This window comes from Sorex araneus, chromosome X, assembly GCF_027595985.1.
Source record: "Sorex araneus isolate mSorAra2 chromosome X, mSorAra2.pri, whole genome shotgun sequence".
Lineage (NCBI taxonomy): Eukaryota > Metazoa > Chordata > Mammalia > Eulipotyphla > Soricidae > Sorex > Sorex araneus.
Genome location: NC_073313.1, coordinates 278,884,582 through 278,906,940, shown reverse-complemented (window position 1 = coordinate 278,906,940; position 22,359 = coordinate 278,884,582). Strand labels below are relative to the sequence as shown.

The window sequence follows — 22,359 nt, the reverse complement described above, 5'->3', positions numbered from 1 at the left end:
AGAAATACCTTTCCCTCCTGGGCGGGCAAGGGGCGAGGCTTAGTTCTCAGGCTGGAGACATTCTGCGAGGAGTTGCCCATGCCGAAAGAGGTTTTGCTGGGTCTGGATTCATGCTTGTGCAGCTTCGGAGAGGCCGCACACGCGTGCGGCCCCCGGGATCACATCTCGGCGGTGGCTGCATTTAGATTTCTTGGGTGGAAAGGGATTGCAGGTGGGAAAAGTTTAGGAAATTCGGGACTACAGCACAAAGTTTTCAACCAGCCAGTACAAATGAGATGGGGATGTGGTTTTAAAAATTTTTTTTAAAAAAGAACCCTCATTTACTGTTGGTGGGACTGTGGTCTTTTCAGCCAACCTCTGTGAGAAACAGTATGGAGACTTGTCAAAACTTTAAAGTTGAACTTCTATATGATCCAGTAATTCCACTACCCTAAGACTCAAAAACATTAATTTAAAAAGATACTGGGGCACCTGTGTTCATTACTGGGCTGTTTACAGTAGCCAAGATTAGGAACAATAGTCTGTTATTTTTCACTGTATCACTGTCATCCCGTTGCTCATGGATTTGTTCGAGCAGGCACCAGTAACGTCTCTCATTGAGAGACTTATTGTTACTGTTTTTGGCATATCCAATACTCCCGGGTAGCTTGCCAGGCTCTGCCGCTCTTGCCAGGCTCTCCGAGAGGGGCGGAGGAATCGAACTCGGGTGGCCTCGTGAAAGGCAAATGCCCAACCACTATGCTATCGCTCCAGCCCTCTGTTGTTTTTAAAAAGATGAAATCAGTTTTGTTGCAACTTGGATAGAACTGAAAAGTATTATGCTAGGTGAAATGAGTCAGGCTGACTGATTTCACATGTGGAATATAAAGAAAGAAAATAAGGGAATCCTATCAGTGTCTCTGGCACCTAATATGGTCTCCCACGTACCATGAGAAGTGATCACTGAACATAGAGGCAGGTGCAAGACCTGAACCAAATGTGGTTCAAGGAATAAAACAAAATTAAATTAAACTGTATAAAGGAATTGGAAATTTTAAACAATAAACTATAGCATACAGGGAAAAAAAAAGAAAAGAAGGAAATCCACAGTGATCAGTGAGGACAAGCCCTCTTGGACTGTGGGATGGCTCAAAGGGCTGGTGTACGCCTAGCCTGCACATCGCCCAGGCTCCATCCCAGAACTGCACAGTCTCCCAGCACCACCAGGTATAGCCAGGCTGGGCCCTAGCACTGCTGAAGGGGCAGGGGAGAAACATCCAGACAGAAGACAGTGAAAACAGACCCCGAGATGCTGGATTGGAGTTAGGGGAATGAGAAGGAGGGAAGGGACCTGGAGACAGTGGTGGAAGAATGTCAGGTGGGTGTGGTGCCAGTAACATTTTCAGCCTAAAACAGTAAAACTAGCATAAATCATCACAGCTCAATTAAAGGAAGAAGCAGAAATACCTGCCTTGGTACTAATGTGTGACACTAAGTTCAAGTCCCCGTGTTACCACCTGGGCAAACATGATCCTGGCAGCTCTGTAACCAGGAGTGAGCATTCAAAAAGGGCCTGACCTCTGAAACCAAACCAGCAAACAAACAAAAAAAAAAATACTGGGGCAATAGTACAGCATGGGGGCACTTGTCTTGCATGCCAGCCCAGGTTTGATCCCCAGCATCCCATATGATCGCTCATGCACCATCAGAGGTAATTCCTGAGCACAGAGCCAGGAGTAACCCCTGAGCATTGCCAAGAACCAAACCGAAACAAAACAGAAAAGGGTCTAATGCTTGACAAGCCGGACAAAGGAAATGCAAACCCACCCCCACCCCAAGCAGTGGTCACTACTATCATAAGTTGCATGCCACAGCTGAAGAGAATAACCTGTTAGGGAGTGTGTATAAAAACCACAGCTACAGTAGTGCTAACTTTGTTAACACTGCAGCAGGCTGAGCTCACAACCTGATATGCAACCTCAGGTCGTAATAGTGTCACTCAAAATCTCCAGGTTCTCACAGAGCCAGGAATGGGCAACCTCCCCCCATCCCTCTGTTCTTCCAGAAGCCTGGCAGTCACCATTAATTGCCTCTGGTGCCATATAAGCTCATTACCCGGCAATGATCCAGAGACACATAAATAAATCTCACAAGAGAGTAGCAAGCTGCAGAGATGTTCCCGGACCCCAACATCACCATTCAGTTAAAAATTTAACTCCAGTTGTATCACCCCTTCAAAATTCTAGAATTCCTGAAGCACATGTGGCTAAATGCAGCTGCACAACATCTCATATTCTACATCAGGAGTAGCACTCCACATTGGATGGGATGTAAAGTAGAAGGCAACCAATCTCAATAAGAAAATACTAGTGGGGGCTGGAGCTATAGTACAGCGGGCAGGGCGTTTGCCTTTCTCAAGGCCAACCTGGGTTCAGTCCCCAGCATCCCATACAGTCTCCCAGGAGTAATTCCTGAGCGCAGAGCCAGAAGTAATCTCTAAGCATTACTGGGTATGACCCAAAAAGCAAAAAAAAAAAAAAAAAAGGTAAGAAAATACTAGTACACAAGGCTTAACCTGTCCACATGTTAGTAATCTCTCATACAAGGACCTTAATAGCTCCAGGGTGAGATACGACAATCTTCAGACACTTTCTTCTAAGAAAATCTTTTTTGATCATTCTCTAGCAAATTAATCATAACAAGTAATACAAAATAAATCATTCGTAGTCTATTGGGACAGGCTTGGTGGTGTTGGGAAAATTGAAAATACCAAAAGGTGATATTGGAGATAAATTTTTAAGAGTCTCCATAGATCTGGAAATTTCTTTTTTCTGAAAAAATTCTGTCTTCACTGTTGTTTGATGATTTGATGACTCAGTTTTTTTGGGGGGGAGGTCACATCCAGTGAGTGATGCTGGGGGTTACTCCTGGCTCACGCGCTCAGAAATTGCTCCTGGTGTTGCTTGGGGACTATATGGATGCTGGGAATCGAACCCAAGTCGGCCGCGTGCAAGGCAAATGCCCTACCTGCTATACTATTGCTCCAGTCTTCGATGACTCAACTTTTGTTGATGTACTGTGAATGTCATTGTTTTCAGATTCATGTATTACTGTTATCATTTTTTTAATTGCATGTCCAGAAGTAGGAATATACTCAGTACTTTTTATTTATTCACGGGATGGGCAGACCATACCCGGCAGTGCTCTACTCTCAGCTCTCTTTTGGCAGTGCTCAAGGGAGATGTGCAGTGTCCGGATTCTAACCAGTGTCAGTTACATGCATGCAAGGCAAGCACTTTAACTTCAGTACTAGCTCTCTAGACCATGCTAAGTAATTTAAACATTAGATTGCTTACAATATAGTGACTTCTGATTTTGTTTTTTGTTTTACTTAGATTGAAAATTAGTATCTAGTGGGGAAAAAAGTAGTATGTATTAGTAAAAAATTAGTAGCTTAGCAGTGTATAGTGTGGAAACAGCAGGAAACAGTAATTGAGCCATAGTGTTTGGGGACTTTTTTGTCAGTTTTTACTGTCACCACCCTAATTTCTTTTCTTTTTTTTTTTTTTTTTTTTTTTTTTTTTTTGCTTTTTGGGTCACACCCAGCGATGCACAGGGGTTACTCCTGGTTCTACACTCAGGAATTACTCCTGGCGGTGCTCAGGGGACCATATGGGATGCTGGGATTCGAACCCGGGTCGGCCACGTGCAAGGCAAACGCCCTTCCCACTGTGCTATCGCTCCAGCCCCCCTAATTTCTTGTAGACACACTCCAGATTCCTTCAGCAAATGGTTTGATAAGTCAAACACTAATAGAAATTTTCTCCTTTTTAAAAAACAAAATAAAGACTAAGTCCTTTTCCTTGGCATTCAAGCACTTTGGTAGGGGGGTTGGCTACTGAGTTTTTCTCAGGGGCTAGGATGGAAGGAGTCGGACCATGTCCAGCTGTGCTAAGGGCTTACTCCTTCTTAATTTTCTTATTTTTTTTCGCTTTTGGGCACACACCTGACGATTATCAAGGGGTTGCTTCTGTCTCTGCGCTCAGGATTTACTCCTGGTGGTGCTCAGGGGATCGAACCCAGATAGGCTGCATGCAGGGCAAACACCCTCTCCACTGTACTATCGCTCCAGCCCCCATAAGGGTTCACTCCTGGCAGAGGCCCTCAAAAGTGCTGGGGATTGAACCCGGGCTGCCTGCACGTAAGGCAGGCCCCTTACATATTGTACTTAATCTCTGGACCATGGTCCTAGTGGTCCCTGGCCCAGCAGTAGTAGCATTTTGAAAGTTGTTACTATAAATGCTTAGTTCTTAAACTTCTTTTCTTACTTAGCACTACTAGTGATGGAGTCCAGCTTTGTTTTAACAAGATGTCCATGTGGTTATGACACTTGGTAATGATCGAGAATCACTGTTCTAGCCCATCACTCATTTAATAAGCAAAGCATTGAGATATAGAAAGTCTGACTTGTCCAGATCCATACAGCTGGGTAGACGTGATTAGACAAATTGCAACTAGAAAGCAATCTAAGATGGGGGCTGGAGCGATAGCACAGCAGGTAGGGTGTTTGCCTTGCACGCAGCCAAACTGGGTTCGATTCCCAGCATCCCATATAGTCCCCCGAGTACCTCCAGGAGTAATTCCTGAGTACATGAACCAGGAGTAACCCTGAGCAATGCCGGGTGTAACCCAAAAAGAAAAAAAACAAAAGAAAGCAATCTAAGATGGAAGGCTTTTAGAGAACATGGGACTTGACTAAACACTGACCTGCTATAACCATAAGTAAGTGGAGAAAAGAGAAATTTTAAGCAGAATGATCACAGCGAAAGCACAGGGATATAACTGTAAAGGTGACATGTGTTAATCACTGTATCACTGTTGTACCATTGCTCATCAATTTGCTCGAGCGGGTGCCTGTAATGTCTCATTCGACCCTGTCGCGTTCAGGGTCAGAGGAATGAGGCCCATTATTGTTACTGTTTTTGGCATATTGAATACGCCAGCCAGACTCTGCCTTTCGAGATTCTGCATCACACGCTTCCGGAAGCTTTGTTTTATAGTCTCTGGATCTTGGCTGTTGATGAGATTACATGGTGCCGGGGGCGGTCTGTGGGTGTGGCTGCCAAGCTACTGGAAAACGGGGGACCTGGGTGGAGGAGGCCCAGTCCCGATCTGAGCAGGCTTGGAGTTCTCTGCCAAGGGTCCCACATACCTGGGTTCTTCTGTCAGTTCCTTCATGCGTAAGGCTTGTCTGAGCATATGGAGAGTGGCCTTGAGCATGGCTGTGGCTGGGTTCTGGAGGTTTTCAGCTGCTAGGGTTCAGCTCGGGGCAGGGAGGGAAACTCAACCTGCCCCCCCCCCCCCCGGGGTCCCTGATGAAGACAGCCTGGTGCAGGGGCAGGAGGTGCCGTATATATACATAATACATATTAATGTATCCTGGAAGCAACAGATATGGTAGACCAATCAATGATCAGTATATTTTCTGTATAGAAACAGTATATATAAAATAATAATCATGATGCCTGACAACAGTGATAAAAATAGCTATCACTTGTCATCCCATTGCTCATCAGTTTGCTCAAGCGGGCACCAGTAATGTCTCCATTTGTCCCTGTCGTGTGCTAGTGTAGTCCAGTGGCATCTGCTCGCTTCAGGAACACGAAGAGCCCAAACTGTTCGTTCAGGGTCTTGATGAAGAAGTCTGACCATCTCGTAGGTGGGCGGCATGGAATCCAGTCAGTAATGGCTCTTGTCCAGTGGTCGTCTCCAAATCACATTACATGTCCAGCCCATCTGATTTTCAATGCCTTGGCAAACGAGGCAGAGTCCCTTATCCTCAATTGTCGATGGAGGTCAGAACTCCGGATTCCTTCTCTCACTTGAGTAAAACGAGATAGATACTCCAAGCATAGCTCTTTCAATTCCACTTTGGGAGGCCTGAATGGCGTTCTCATCCTGTTTTTGTAGGGCCCAGCTCTCTGAGGCGTATGTTAGTGCAAGAACGGTGGAGTCGAAAAGATGTGCCCAGAGCCGGAGGTTCTTCATCCTTTTAACAACTTCTTTGACACTCTTGAAGGCGTTCCACGCTGCTCTCTTCCTGGTGCCAGTTCATTCCTCATGTTGAGTTCTCGACTTAGGTACACATAGCTGTTGCATTCAGAGATGTTCTTTCTGTTGAGAGCAAATGGAACATGAGAGACTAGTTCGTTTTTCATGAACCTTGTCTTGGTGAGATTCAGCTGCACTCTGACCTTTCCACACTCAAGGTCGAAGTCGGCCAGCATTTTGCCACTTGGCTAATGTTTGTGTTATTAGAACAGTCTCATCAGCGAAGCGGTGGTGGTGTAGTTGCCAACTGTCTATCTTTACTCCCAGTCCTTCCCATTCAGGTCGTTACGTGTGACATTCTTGAGGGTGGCACTGAAGAGTTTCGGTGAAATGGTATCACCCTGCCGAACCCATCTCTTTACGTCAGTGATCACGTCCTGTAGAATGGTGAGATCCTGGTGGTGAATCCGTAATACAGCTCGCAGAGGATCTTGATGTACTGAGTTTGAACGCTCTGTTGGGCTAGGGCTTCGATGACCGCTTCAGTCTCAACAGAATCGAAGGCCTTCTTTAAGTCAAGACCAAGCAGCATCTTGAACTCTCGCGAAACCTCAATGAGTTTGGTCACTGTGTGGATATGGTCGATTGTGCTGAATCCTTTTCGGAACCTGGCTCGCTCGCATGGTTGTCCATCGTCTAGTGTTCTGGCAATCCTATTCAGGATGACTCAAGTGTCCGTGTCAAAGATGACAGACAACAGGCAGATCACGCAATAGTTGCTGATGTCGTGGATATCTCCCTTCTTGTACAACAGGACAGTCTTGCTGGTTTTTCATTGGGATGGAACCTTGCATTCAGACAGGTAGCGTGTAAAGAGCTAAGCCAGTATATTGACGAGTACTGGCAGCAGATTCTTCAGGTGTTCAGGTCTGTCTGACCTTGTCTGGACCGGGTGCTGTATGCTTCTTTACCGACTAAATGGCGTGTCAGATTTCGGTAGGGAGAAAGCTGGGAATGACATATCCATCCTTGCAGAATTTGGTATGTGGGCAAGTGGACATGGCTTTCAAAGAGATCCGAGTAGAAGTCGTGGATAACCTTCTCCACTGCCCTTCTGGAAGTTGTAATAGATCTATCAGGACGTCAGAGGTCTTGTAGTACATCCTGGTCTTGTAGTCGGCGAAGTACAGATGGGTGTTGTGAATATTTTTCCTGACTTCTGCTGTATCAGCCAACACTGCTGCTCTTGTCTCTTATTTATTGTTTTTAGGAGTCTATATGGGACAGAAATTAAGATTTGGCTCCTGCCTGGGGATATAGCTCAACAATAAACACTTGTCATATATGTGTGAGCCCCTGAGTTCGAGCCTTAGCACTGCAGATAAATAAATACAGGACTAGAGACATAGTACAGTAGATAAGGCATTTGCCTTGCATTTTGCCAGTCCTCAGCACCATCAACTGGAATTCTTTTTTTTTTGGGGGGGGGGGATCACACCCAGTGATGCTCAGGGGTTTCTCCTGACTCTGCACTCAGGAATTACTCCTGGCGGTGCTTGGGAGACCATAGGGGATGCCAGGGATTAAACTCAGTCCACCACGTGAAGGCAAACACTCTACCCGCTGTACTATTGCTTCAACCGCAGCAATAAATCTTAAGTGCAGAACCAGGATTAACCCCTGAGCATTGCTAGGTATGGTCCGAAAACAAACAAGACTTCTAAAAGAGTTCGTTAATCAAATACCAATCCAGTCTCCTTCAAGCTGTTTTACTTATATGAAGTTTTTGACTCTAAACATCAGTTCAGCATTGACAAAATAGGAACAATAGTATCAGCCTTATAGGATTGTGATAATGATTAAATATAATGTTGATTATACTCATTTTCATCCATGGTTAGCCCTAAGCATTGTGTATTTTACATTATTATTTGTTATTAAGGAACTATCCTAAAAACATATTGCGAGTACCATTTTTGCCACAGGAATCATTTCTACTTCATAGAGATTGGGGTTTGAGGATTTTGTTGTTTCCGATGCTCAGGGTTACTCCTGGCTCTGCACTCAGGAATTTCTCCTGGCGGTGCTCAGGGGACCAAATGGGATACCAGGGATGGAACCTGGGTCAGCCACATACAAAGCAAACACCCTACCCACTGTATTATCACTGTCCCCAATTTTTTTTTTTTTGAGTCACACGCAGCGATACTCAGGGGTTACTCCTGGCTCTGCACTCAGGAATTACTCCTGGCGGTGCTGGGGGGGACCATAAGGGATGCCAGGGCTCGAACTCATTGGCCACATGCAAGGCAAACAGCCCTACACTTTGTACTGTCGATCCATCCCCCAATTTTATTTTTTAAAAGCTTGAAAAACATTTAACATTTAAATCATTCCAAAGCATCTCAGATTTTAAAAACTTTCCCCAAAGTATGTATTCCATTTTTAGTACTCTTTTAGGGGTCAGGGGACGTGTTTGGGGCCACATTTGGCTATGCTGGGGATCAGGCCCTTCTTCCAGGGACCATGCTTTGTGGGAATGGAACCCCGGGCCTCCTGTGTGCGGAACACGTGCAGCCCATTGCACTGTCTTTCTGGCTCTCTTGCTCTTGGGATAGAGTTTCACTTACTAATGCACTCCTAGGAGTAAGTATATCCAGTAGTATTTCTGTTTAGCATGAATAATTGTTACATTGATAGACAGGGCTCAGATCCCTGTCAGTATTGTTCCAGTTCTGCTCTTGGTGCTTAAGACTGTGACTCTTCAGGCCTGAGCAGTAACCGTGTCTGGCCCCCTGAGCTCTTTGGAGTGAGCCCAGAGCCAGGAGTAAGTCCTGAGCATCATCAGGTGTGCCCTCCACCCCCCACCCCACCGCCTAAAAACAGGTAGTGTGACCTTGAGCAAGACGCTAAGGTCTTTGTCCTTGATTTCCTTGTCTCTATGATAGGAATAATATGTTTCTAAAAGATGGGGCTAGAGCAATAGCGCAGCGGGTAGAGAGTTTGCCTTGCACACAGCCGACCCAGGTTTTATTCCCAGCATCCCATATGGTCCCCCCGAGCACTGCCAGGAGTGATTCCTGAGTGCAGAGCCAGGAGTAACCCCTGTGCATTGCCAGGTGTGACCCCAAAAAGAAAAAAAAACAAAAACAAAAGCGTTAAAGCAGGGATTGTGAGCAAATAATATATAAGTAAATACGTATGGAAACCCTTGGTATAATAGTGCCTGCACATTTAAGTTTTTAGCATTAGGTACACCAGTAGTAGTATTGGTGGTGGTGGTGGTATCATCATTTGATTATAGAATACTTTTTTTTTGAGATATCCACATTACTGTTGGGGGGGAGGAAATATGTTGTTCTTTCAGTTCACCAGCCTAAAAATTATTTTTGCTACTACTTAACCAGCTTCCTAATCTTCAGCATTTTACGAAATCTTAGTAGGGCTCAGGTGTCCTGTAGGGTAAAATAGGCTGATAATCTTGTCAGTCTTCTCTCTCTCTCTCTCTCTCTCTCTCTCTCTCTCTCTCTCTCTCTCTCTCTCTCTCTCTCTCTCTCTCTCTCTCTCTCTCCCTCTCCCTCCCTCCCCCCCTCCCTCCCTCCCTCCCTCTCTCTCTCCCCCTCTCTCCCTCTCCCTCTCCCTCTCCCTCTCCCTCTCCCTCTCCCTCTCCCTTCCGAAATCCCTCCCTCCTCTCGCTTTTTGGATCACACCTCACAGTGCTTGAAATACCATATGGGATGTTGGGAATCAACCTGATTTGGCTGCCTGCGGGCAAACACCCTACCCGCTGTGCTATCACTCCAGCCCCTCAGGTAGTCTCTTAATCTGTGAAAACCCCACCAGAAATCATGAAGTCCCAGGCACTATATTCTAACTAAAAAACTAATAGTGTTCAATGATTCCACTTGCCCATTTTTTCAGTTATGTAGTTTTCTTGAATGAGATCACAGCCAAAGTTATGCAGTGGATGCATACAAGGATGGAATAGTTTTATTCGTTCTTTGAGCTTCATCTTTCGTTGTGCTAGTCTTGGCTCTTTCTCCCCCATGTAACTTATAAGGCATTTCTAAATTTCCTGTGAAAATAAGTTCATAAACATGTGGAGTTAATGAGTGCTATCTGTATATGATTTGTGTGTCCCTCTCCTATTTCCTGTAGTGCTGGGAGGTTGCAGTGTTACACATGCATTTTTCTGTGTTCTGCTTTTTTTTTTTCCCCGAATGCCTTGTGTGTGCCTTCAGTATAGCATATTACATTGCTTCAATTATTTTTTTACATGTCGAGTTCTCCTCCTAGATTCAGTTCTCTAAGTTAGTTCAGATCTTTGTAGACACAGATTGCTCAATAGATTTTAATTCACAACTTTTAGTTGATAACATGAATCTTAGATTTGTCTGTAATTTGTTTTCTTTGTCCATTTGGAGTCATGGCCATTCTGATGTTCAATGATTCATTTGATACTGTGGTCATACCAGCTTTTCCTTAAGAAGTTTTCTTGTTTCACAATCTCTGTAGTTCTTACTTTGATGAGAATTCAGAAGTATATATGTATTTGTCCGTTATGGAGAAACAGTAACCAGACACATTGATGAAAGTATATATATAATATCCTAAATAATCTGGAATTTTGTAACTACATAGAAAATACAAGTTCTGGGGAGAGCTCAAAGGACTGAAGAGCATACTTTTTGCTTGTGGCTTCTGTCCCTGACACCACATGGTTCCCTGAACACTGTTGGGTGTGGCCTCACACCCAGCAAAAAGGATAAAAAATATTAATAGAGGAAAGCCCTTTTTCACTCTTTTATGACTTTATTTCTTGAATTTCTGTGTTTAAAGTTATTTTAAATTTTAAGTAAAATAGTTGTTTCAAATTGAACATATTAAATTAAAACTTTTTTAAAAGCTTTTATCCTGAATTTCAGTTTATTTGTGGATTTTTAAAGTAATTGGGAAAGGCTGTGGTAGTTCCCAACTGTGTTAGAAACAGTTGTCAAGTGTGGTTCTTTACACTGTGAGTCTGGGAGCTGTTTCTAAACACACTGTTACTAGCAAGGTTTGCCTTAGTATCCAATCTGGTCTGTGCCTATGGGTGAGTAATGTGGAATGATAGGTTATTTGTTGGGGGAAATGTATAAATTAAATTCTATGAACTACCCTCTCTCTGATGTTAAGTTAATCTACTGTATAGACTTTAGACTCCAGCCAGTCAGTAACAGTTACTATAAATCTTAAGGGTGGCTATAAGGTGTGGAAAAAATAAGATTCTGCTAGCTTCAGAATTTAAGGTCTGTTGTTGAAATAAGTCATAATACAAATATCAGTAGCATTTAATTCATTTTTGTAGATTTTTCTTTCGTTCAGAAAATGAGCTGCTTACAAAAGGGAAGCTGCAAAATGAAGAGACCTCTTAAGCAATTACTTATTTTTTCTTAAAGTTGAGATGGGTAGGATCCAAGATATCAAAACATTAGATGGACAGATGAGGAATATTTCCAGGTTATTTCAAGTAATAAAGCCCATTAATGAATTATTCTAATTTTGTCTCATGAGCTATCTCCATCATCCTCCCTTAGTGGGAAAGCGTGACTTACTTGTACAAACCATGACTTCCTAATAGAAACATCTTAGAACATGATTTTGGAACAATTAATTTTCCAAAAAGAATGCTTATTCCCTAGAATCCTGCCATGATTTCTATTAATTGTGAGGTCTAATATATAAGGTTTGTAATTTTTAAATATTAAAATTAGAGAATTTTATATTATGTAATAGGTTTTCTTTAGTATGATGCTAACATTTTATTTTTTCAGAAAACTGTTAAGAGTTTAATGAAAAGGGGTGTGTCCAAGTAATGTAGCCACTAGCTCTATTTGACACTGTAAGCAATTGAAGTGAAGTTTATCTGATTGAGGCATGCTGTTAAAAATACATTTGTGTTTTTAAAATCATAATTTATATTCATTACATATGAAAAATGGTTAAGTTTTATATAACATAACTTTTAAGTATTTTAATTGTTTTTTAAATCTGTCTGAAAATTTTCAATCATATATGGATCACATTCTATTTCTAGTGGTAGTGGACATCTGGTTTAAAGTTTTCCTTTTTTTTTTTTTTTTAAATCCTATGGGCAAGAGAGATAGTAGGATGTTGCCTGGCATATGACCAACCTGGATTCGATCCCCAGTATCCCTTGGTCCCCCAAGTACCCGCAAGAGTAATTACTAGTGCAGAACCAGGAATAACCCCCAGTATCTCTGTATATGACCCCTTCCCTCCAAATAAAAGGTTAAAGTCCTAGTTTTAAAATATAAAGACTTGAAGTAAGCAGTTGAAAATATTGGGGTTGAAAAATTAACTAGACTCAAATGAAGTTAAATGAAGAACCAATAAAAAATATTATTAGGCTAAGTTAGATTTTTTAAAACAGGCATTATTAAGCATCAGGCAAGCCATTGCATAATGATGACTGGATTAGTTCCCTAGAAGGAAGCAGTATCTTTTTTTATTATTTATTTACACACCATGATTTAGAAACTCGTTCCTAATACAGTTGTTCCAGGCTCTTGAAGTACCAGCCCCAATCCCACCACCGAAGTGACCTTCCCCCCACCACTGTCCCCACTTTCCCAGCCATCCCCCAAGTCTGCCGCCTTAGCAGGCTGTTTCATATTGCTTGTTGGAACCAGTAGCTATAAAGGCATTATCAAGAGTACTTAAGTCAAAGAAAACGGGGTTGTTAAATCAGGATTTGCTAAACTGTTAAGTAAGTCTGAGGATTTACTAAGCTGTTAGCGCTAGTTGAGCCTTTTGTGTTACTGTTTGTTGTGTTTAGCTGGCTTCTCTGTTACCTTCCCATCTAATTTGGTGTGCTCCTGCTGGAATTTTCAGTACTGTGGAAGTTGGAAATGTCCAGAAATTTTGGGATCTGGAGAACTAGGAAGTATGTTCAGAGATTCTCAGCGGAGCTGTGGGTTTAGGCTGCAGGCAGTTGGCGTGGCAGAGCAGTGTGGCGTGGGTATGGCTACTGAAGAAGCTTTTAACGTATGTCAGATAAACACAGATGGAAAAGAATAATCTACAGATTGGGAGATTGTAGCACCTTTTCTTTGGCTATGAATGGATCAAACCTGTGTTCCCACCACCCTCAATAAAAGTGAAGGGCTGGGAAGGCAGCTTTAGAGAGTGGACTGCATGCTTAGATGCCCACACCACATAACCTCTGAGCACCATTCACCGACCACATGCTGCCAGACATGACCCAGAACCAAAGAAAAACTCGGATATTATTTGCAAACAATACACCTGATCTTTTAAAGATTTTTAAGTCTTTGCCCTAAAAACTACAAGGTAGCTAACTATTCCTTTCAAGCATATAGAAAGTGCTTTTAGAAATTAAACACATGTTAAACTGTAAAGAGATTGCTCCACAGATACCGAGGCATATCCCACTAATGATACTTCTGAACACAGAAAATGTAGTTTCATTTAAAAGTAGTTTTAAAAGTAACAGAACTTAGTTTAATTAAAAGTATGTTAGTGGGATTTTTGTTTGTTTTAATTTTTTAAGTAATTGTTGTTGTTTGTCATTGGTTTACAGTGTTAGGGAATTTCAAAGGTTTAGCTCCATACTTCATTATGTTTATATAATGCCACACCTGTCACCATAACCAAAAATTCCTCCCACTTAACTCTCTCCATCTAATTAACATCATGGTTTTGTTTTGGCTTAAACCACCTGTAGCACTATTTAAACCCCCAAGCACTATTCCTAACTTTGCTCGTAACTGACCCCGTGCAGTGCTCACGGGATTCAAACTGGGCTTGGGAGGAATCAAGGCAAGTGCCTTTACCTCTGTACTTTTTCTCCAGCCCCAACACCATAGTTTTTACTAAGCCTGGGAGTTCTGCTGTTTTGTGCCAGTTTGCTTTAATTTTAAATTGATATTTAAATGAAATAATAACTAATAAAATATTTATGGAGTATTTTATACTGCTGAGCATTTTGAATAGATCCCATTTAGATCCTTTCATCAGCCCTGTGAATTATAAGCCTAAACTTTCTCATCTATTAAAGATGAAAAAGTTTAAGCTTAAAGATATTGATTTAGGGGCTGGAGGATAAGTACGGCGGGTAGGGTATTTGCCTTGCATGCAGCCAACCTGGGTTCGATATCTGGCATCCTATATGGTTCCCCAAGCACCACCCAGAATAATTCCTGAGTGTGGAGCCAGAAGTAACCCCCTAAGAACAGCTGGGTGTGTGTGACCCAAAAAAGAAAAAAAAAAAAACAGGCTTGCTCTGGATAAGCCTGTGTTGTAACACGGGTGTCCGAACGCACTTCACCTTGCTCACAGACACCTGGCTTTGCACTCCCTTCAGAGAGACCACACACAGTTACAGTACCAGGCGTAACTGTGGAGGGACCACAGTATATGTGGGCAGCAACAGACATCAAACTTCTTGCTTTAAGCTTGCAAAATAGCTGCTTTTTTGCCCGTGGAATCTTCCCGAGGCTTTTTGTTTGGGTTTTGTTTTGTAAACTATAGTTGATGTTGTGTCATTTGGAAATAATGTCATGCTGTTTTTCTATTCCTGATATTAGGAATTAGTAATACTTAATAATTAAAACCATGAACTTTCTGGAAATCTATATATAAAGGAATCTATTTTTAGAAAAAGTATAATCTTCCCTTTTTCTAATACTTGGTTATCTTTTCTAATACTTGGTATCTTGTGGCTTAGTTTACATTAAAGTAAGAAGAAATGTTTTATTATTTCCCAGTTTTCAAAGTGGATTGTATTTTACTGGCATCCACCAAAGCAGCCTTTTCAGTTAGAAACTTGTTAAATACATTTCAGGGCCAGAGAGACTGTTCTGCAGGCTGTTAGTTTGGAATAACCACATCATAATCTATTGTACCCTAGTTTACTTACAAAGCCTTATTGATGAATGTCTTGTTACCCTGTAGTTTAATAAATAGTACTACAAGCAGTACATATTTACGCACATGTAAATATAACCACCATCAATTTCTAGAAATAAAATCTCTAATGGTTTATTTCCAAAATTTTTCCTTAGAATACGTTTTTTTCATGTTTTTTATGCTTCTAGTGTGTGATCAAACTTTTTATCTCTGATAACCTGCTACTTGCGAAGCATCTCATTGTCTTGGCATTTCATGTATATTTTCTTAATTCTGAGTTGTCTGTGTCCTTGTTTTAGTTGTCTATTAAATTGTTGGTTTTTTCCATAATGATTTAGGCCCTCAGGTAAAAAAGTGAGCCTTTGTGGGGTCAAGCGGGTAGGACAGTTTGACTTGCACGTGGCCGACCCGGGTTCGATTCCCAGCATCCCATAAGGTCCCCTGAGCAGCGCCAGGAGTAATTCCTGAGTGCAGAGCCAGGAGTAACCCCTGTGCATTGCCAGGTGTGACCCAAAAAGCAAAAAAACAAAAAGGGCGGGGGGAGCCTTCGTGCTTTACCTAACTGGGTTAAATTTTTGGACTTGTTTAATGGTGGTCATTTTCCAAGAAGAATTTAAAATGCCTCAAATTATTTCTGTAAAACAGTATTTAGTGTGCTTTCTTTTTTCTGGGGGGAGGGTTGTGGGAACCACACCTGACTCTGCTCGTGCTTTACTCCTGGGTCTTTGCTCAGAGATAACTCCGGGCATGCTGGGGTGATGGGATTGAAGCTGAGACAGTTGCATGGAGGGAGGCCTTGCCACTGTATTCTCTCTCTCTCTCTCTCTCTCTCTCTCTCTCTCTCTCTCTCTCTCTCTCTCTCTCTCCCTCTCTCCCTCTCCCTCTCTCCCTCTCTCCCTCTCTCTCTCTCTCCCTCTCTCCCTCTCTCCCTCTCTCCCTCCTCCATCTACTAATCAAATTCACGGCCTGCCGGTACCACTGTGGGTCATGAACTGCAAGTTGGACCTCAGTCAAATTCCTTTTTTTGGTCTGCGCAACAACAAACAGGATCCAATACACTGCATTCAAGTGTCTGCGATCCCCACTTTGTCACAGCAAAGAGAAGGGAAAATATCAGCCAATTTCTGTTAACCTTTTGTTGTTGTTGTTGATCTGTTGTCTAATCTTTAGATCCCCATTCCAATGTCACTCATTCCTAATAGCATTCTTATTTGGGGAGGAGAGTGGTTAAGGGAGCACTCCCAGAGGTATTCAGCTGCAGTATGGACTTGATGGTTCAGGGCTACCCGGGTCACACTTGGTTGTGCTGATGGCAGAGAGTATGCACTGCCAGGGAGCAAACAGTTGTTTCATCATCACATTTGCTTTCATGCTTAGGGCACTGAAGTTCATCTCAGGAACCAAGCACACTAGTATTCTAACCTTGACTTTCCATGTTTGAAGCATACACTTCAGCCCTTTGAGCAATATAGCATGACTGTACACATACCCCATATATATAGAAAGCGCACACACATACACACACACATGGTCTATTTTCAGGTTTACTTTGAAGTAAGAAATGAAGTAGAAGTCTAACAATTCTATTTTAGTTATCCAAGAAGTCAAGTTATTTGGGATTACTGTTCATACTTTTTTACAAGACTGTTGTATCTTATCTCATATTAACCCTCTAAAATTCATAGAAGTATATTAAAAGTTTAAAATTATATCTAGGGAGCATTCTTTTAAATGGCCACTATTTTTTATGCTGCTTTTGTTTGTAACAGATGATGAGGTACCTGCAGATATGGTTGCAGAAGAATCAGGTCCTGGTGCACAAAATAGTCCATATCAACTTCGTAGAAAGACTCTCTTGCCGAAAAGAACAGCGTGCCCTACAAAGAGCAGTATGGAGGTGAGTCAAAGCTAACAGCTTCTCTTTAGTGAGAGCATTTTTTAGAGAGGGAAAACGAATCAATTTTTTTTTATTTACAAATAATGTACGATAAAAATAGTTTCTTGACTTTTTTTTTCTTTTTTGAAGGGTGCTTCAACTTCAACTACAGAAAACTTTGGTCATCGTGCAAAACGTGCACGAGTATCTGGAAAATCACAGGATCTATCAGGTAATTTACAGTGGAAAGATAAAGGAAGAGCATCATGTAAATTCTTTAGTTGTGTGAAGTATCCAAAAGTTAGAATTGTCAGGGCTAGAGCGATAGCACAGCGGGTAGGGCATTTGCCATGCACGTGGCCGACCCGGGTTCGATTCCCAGCACCCCATATGGTCCCCTGAGTGCAGAGCCAGGAATAACCCTTGTGCATCGCCAGGTGTGAACCAAAAAGCAAAAAAAAAACAAAAACAAAAAAACCCCACAAGCGTTGGAATTGTTATATTTATAATTGAAAAATGATTATTAATAAACATGAGTCTTGACCACTCCCTCTTTGACTGTAGCACTGTCGTCCCATTGTTCATCAATTTGCTCGAGCGGGCACCAGTAACCTCTCCATTGTGAGACTTGTTACTGTTTTTGGCATATCGAATACGCCACGGGTAGCTTGCCAGGCTCTGCCATGCAGGAGAGATACTCTCAGTAAGCTTGCCGGGCTCTCCAAGAGGGATGGAGGAATCGAACCCCGGGTCAGCCGCGTGCAAGGCAGACACCTTACCCGCTGCGCTACTGCTCCAATCCTTTGACTATAAGTATTACATAAATAAACTTTTTATATATTAATTTTAACCATGTCTGAAATGGTACAGGAGAGCTGAAAGAGAAAGTATTACATTAAGATAAAAAGTGTCTTTTATGAAAGCGACATGCTAATAAAATGTTCGTTATTAAACAAAATTTATTCAGCAGGTTAAAAGTATATTATGCTCTTTAAATATTGAGAAAGTCCTTGCTGGGATGATAAAGAGTGTTTATATTTTATTATTAATCTCTTTATAGCAGCGCCTGCTGAACAATACCTTCAGGAGAAACTGCCAGATGAAGTGGTTCTAAAAATCTTTTCTTACTTGCTGGAACAGGATCTTTGTAGAGCAGCTTGTGTGTGTAAACGTTTCAGTGAACTTGCTAATGATCCAATTTTATGGTAAGTGAAAATATATTCCTTTTCTAGAGAGGTATTATTTGCTGCCCAAAATGCTAAAGGTGATAGGGAAATTGAAGTGTTATTTGATAATTACAATTAAATAGACATAACAGAATTAGAGTGTTGATAAATTCTAAGCTGTTTATCACAAATACGGATTTGTAAGTCCAGGCAATATTTAGTTATTAGTTCATATCAACTATATGATTATAGGAAATGCTTTTATTAAATTGCTTTGTAAAAGTTAAATTTGGTAATTTAGTGAAAATACAGATTTTGTACATTGTTTTTATTTATTTTGTTCGGTTTGGAGCCACACCCGTAAAAAATCCAGGTCTTCCCACTGGAAATCTGTGTGCACTGCAAACGCCCTACGTGCTATACTCTCTCTCCAGACCCTGTCACTATATCACTGTATCACTGTCATCCCGTTGTACATCGATTTACTCAAGCGGGCACCAGTAATATCTCTATTCCTCCCAGCCCTGAGAATTTAGCAGCCTCTCCTTGTCTTTACCAACGATTGGAGGCTCTTTCAGAGTCAGGGGAATGAGACCTATCGTTACTGTTTTTGGCATATCGAATACGCCCATGGGGAGCTTGCCAGGCTCTGCTGTGCAGGCGGGATACTCTCGGTAACTTGCCGGGCTCTCCAAGAGGTATGTACATAATATCTGTTACAAAAAAAAAAAAAAAAAAACACAGACATACGGATATCTCCAGACCCTAGAGAGAAAAATCTCTTATGTTGTTGTTTTAATCTTTCGTATTTTGGGGGGGTCACACCCTGTGATGCTCGTTACTCACAGGGGTCTCTTCTGGCTCTGCTCTCAGGAATTAACCCTGGTGGTGCTTGGGGGATTGTATGGGATGCCACGATTGGACCCGGGTCATGCATTACTTTTAGGAAAAGAATTTGATAGCTGTGTTCATGAACCTTAAAATTGCTGCTTGATTTCTGAAAAAAAGTTTTGACTTACATACATATCTTTCATAATAGCATGTTGGGTGCTGAGGAATGAGAAATAATTTTAAGTGTCCCACAATAAGGGGGTAGACTAAGCAGTGAAGTGTCTGCTTGGATGTTGTAATATATCATTAACAGTCTTTTTCCCCAGAGATTTTAATAAAGGAAATGCTCTATTTTTAAGATTTTAAGAACAGTGCTAAGGAGAGAACTCAGTGGGCCCAGTCCAGAATTTGTACACCTGGGTTGATTACTGCACATCGTGGTCTTCTGAGCTCTACTCAGATGACCCAAATCCCCCACAAAAAATGAAAAGAACATACGAAATTTTATATACTATGTAGTCACAACTGAAATAAACACAACTATCCAATAAGGATCGAAAGGAAATAAAATAATATTTTATGCTGTTCAAAATAATGAACAAAAGAGAAACGATTTTATTTTGTACAAGAAATACCAGTAGTTAATATCACTCACTCTGTTTCTAAGATTTGGTTATATTTCATAGGATTCGTATGAACTGAAGTTATGAGAAGAGTTAAGTTCTAAGTATTTCATCATTAGTCTTCTTATTAAATAATCCTTCTATGATTCCATGATAGTAAAAGTGGTGTTTCTCCTGACAAAAAATCTATATTTGAAGATTTGACATTTTTATTCTATTGGACCTACTGGACTATATGGACTATATGTCATATGTAGTTGAATTGTTTAAGCCCAAAATATTTGCATCTAATAGTCTTATTTTTTATATTCTTGAAAGTTTTTTGAAGACTATTTTTTTTATATTTTAAAGAAGATTTTATGAGGAAATCTTTATTTTTCTCCAGGAAACGATTATACATGGAAGTATTTGAATATACGCGCCCTATGATGCATCCTGAACCTGGAAAATTCTACCAGATTAATCCAGAAGAATATGAACATCCAAATCCTTGGAAAGAAAGTTTCCAACAATTGGTATGAAGTTTATAGAGAAAATTACTGGTCTACAGTTTTGTTTTTATAATTAAAAGTTCCTTTCAAGCTTGGTTAGATAGACAATAAGGCGTTTGCTTTGCACGTGGCTGACCCAGGTTTGATTCCCAACACCCATTTGGTCCTCTGAGCCCTACCAGGAGTAAGCCCCAAGCACTGCCTGGTGTGGCCTACAAAAGCAGAGTTCCATTAAGATACATCAAAATAGGGGCTGGAGCAATAGCACAGCGGGTAGGGCATTTGCCTTGCACTCGGCCAACCCAGGTTCGAATCCCAGCATCCCATATGGTTCCCTGAGCACCGCCAGGGATAATTCCTGAGTGCAGAGCCAGGAGTAACCCCTGTGAATTGCCAGGTGTGACCCAAAAAGCAGAAAAAAAGATACATCAAAATAGAGTTTAAGATACAGATGTGCCTTGGTGGAGGAGGCTTGCCTTGGCATCTGTGAATCTCAGCACTGCAAAAGTAAACCAGTGACATTTTACCAGCCAACAAAGTCATCCATTTGCTACACTACAATTATTTTATAAATACGCCCCAAAATAATGGTAATGACAAGAATGAAAACTTGGCCTTTCTCATTGAATATTAATGAGTCATAACTCTCCCACATTTTACATTGCAGTTTGCAAGTATGCAACAGTATGTTGGAATAATTAATAGTTTTGATATTAAGGAAAAATATTCATACTGTACTAAACTTGAGAATGTTTATATCACTAATCAGTGGTTTGATTTTTGGTTTTTGATATTTTAGTATAAAGGTGCACATGTAAAACCAGGATTTGCTGAACATTTCTACAGTAACCCTGCAAGATATAAAGGAAGAGAAAATATGCTGGTACGTTTGATTTGTAATTTTTACTGGACTTAAAATAGGAGTCTTTCAATTCTATACTGACTTGTTTTTTCTCTCTAGTATTATGATACAATTGAAGATGCCCTTGGTGGAGTACAAGAAGCTCATTTTGATGGTCTTATCTTTGTTCATTCTGGAATATATACTGATGAATGGATATATATTGAATCTCCAATCACCATGATTGGTGCAGGTATTTTTAAAAGTATTGTCATTGGAATTTTATGATCTTATTCTTATTTACGTGTGTTTTTTTAAATGCTAGTGATTTAAAAATCTAATCAATATCTTGATTCTGTCTCGGAAGGAAAGTAGTCAAATGTTATACATATTTAATATGGTGAAAATTGAAGCATGGCAGTTCTAAAATTATAGATAAATTTTCATATCATTTTCTGAGTTTTTTTTTCTTTTAGTGCCAAGGAATCAAACCCAGGGCCCGACATAGATGAGACATAGGTTCTTACTGTCAAGCCACCTCCCCAGCTCCTGTGTTTCTTTTTTTTTTATTGTATTGTATTGTATTTTGGGGGGGGGGCTGATTTATTTGTATTTTTAGGACCACACCAGGCAGTGCTCAGCTTAGTCCTGGCTCTGTGCTTAGGAATAATCCTGCCAGGACTGAGGGACACCCAGCTTGGCAATGTGCACGGCTGGCACCCTGCCCTCTGTGCTGTCTCTGACTCTGTGCCCTTGTACTTCTTAGTATCGGTACATGGTCCAGCTTCTTTAAGCTATTTGTTTTGTCTTTCGTTAGAAATAAGATTCTAATGTTTTTGCCAGGGATGTAGCAAACTCTGTGGTAGATCTCTTGCCTTGCACATGTGAAGCCCTAGGTTTGATACCAGCAGGAAAATCAAACAAAAAAGATTTGATTTTTTTTTTTTTGCAGGATTATTGTTTATTGGGGTTGAGGGTTCCCCCAAGCAGTGTTCTTGACACTATCTGAATGAAAGAAATGAAGGAATATCGTCAGCCACCCCTGTGATACTCATCCAGCCGGGCCAGACAGCTCAGTGCTAGGGTCTGAGAATCCAGGAGTGCTTCGGGCCATGCTGTCCAAGATCACCAGGGCTTCCCTCAGTACTCGGGGAGCCACGTGGTTCCAGGGCTCAAACAAAATAGGCATCTCTGTCCAGGCAGAGCCATCTCCCTGGCTCCTATGTCTGTGGTTTCTTTGTTTTGTTTTGTTTTTTTGAATTTTGTGTTTTGTTTTGTTTTGTTTTTGGCGGGAATGCAGTGCCCAGTGCTGCTCAGGACTTATTCCTAGGTCCTAACTCAGGAATCACTCCTGGCAGTGCTCAGGGGACCATGTCTGATGCTGGTATTCAAACCGGGGCCGGCCACATGCAGAGCAAGCACCCTACCTGCTATCCTGTCACTCCAGCCTCTGTCGTGTTGCTATGTTTTTAATAAAGCAGGTATATTTTTAAAATATTCTTTGTGCAAGTTAGAGATATGGCTTCATGTGGTGGGCCTGTGTTTGACCCCCGGCACCACAGGATCCCAC

The 22,359-nt window shown here is 41.4% G+C and overlaps 1 protein-coding gene across 1 annotated transcript in view; it reads left to right on the top strand.

Annotated features, from left to right (window-relative positions):
• The window catches only part of FBXO11 (F-box protein 11), an 88,177-nt gene that overhangs the window by 46,862 nt on the left and 18,956 nt on the right, over positions 1–22,359 (top strand). Inside the window, exons 2-7 of the mRNA XM_055122308.1 lie at positions 16,731–16,858; positions 16,988–17,069; positions 17,898–18,042; positions 19,843–19,972; positions 20,748–20,831; positions 20,910–21,042. Of these exons, the coding sequence (XP_054978283.1) occupies positions 16,731–16,858; positions 16,988–17,069; positions 17,898–18,042; positions 19,843–19,972; positions 20,748–20,831; positions 20,910–21,042 (702 nt within the window). The remainder of the gene's footprint in view (positions 1–16,730; positions 16,859–16,987; positions 17,070–17,897; positions 18,043–19,842; positions 19,973–20,747; positions 20,832–20,909; positions 21,043–22,359) is intronic.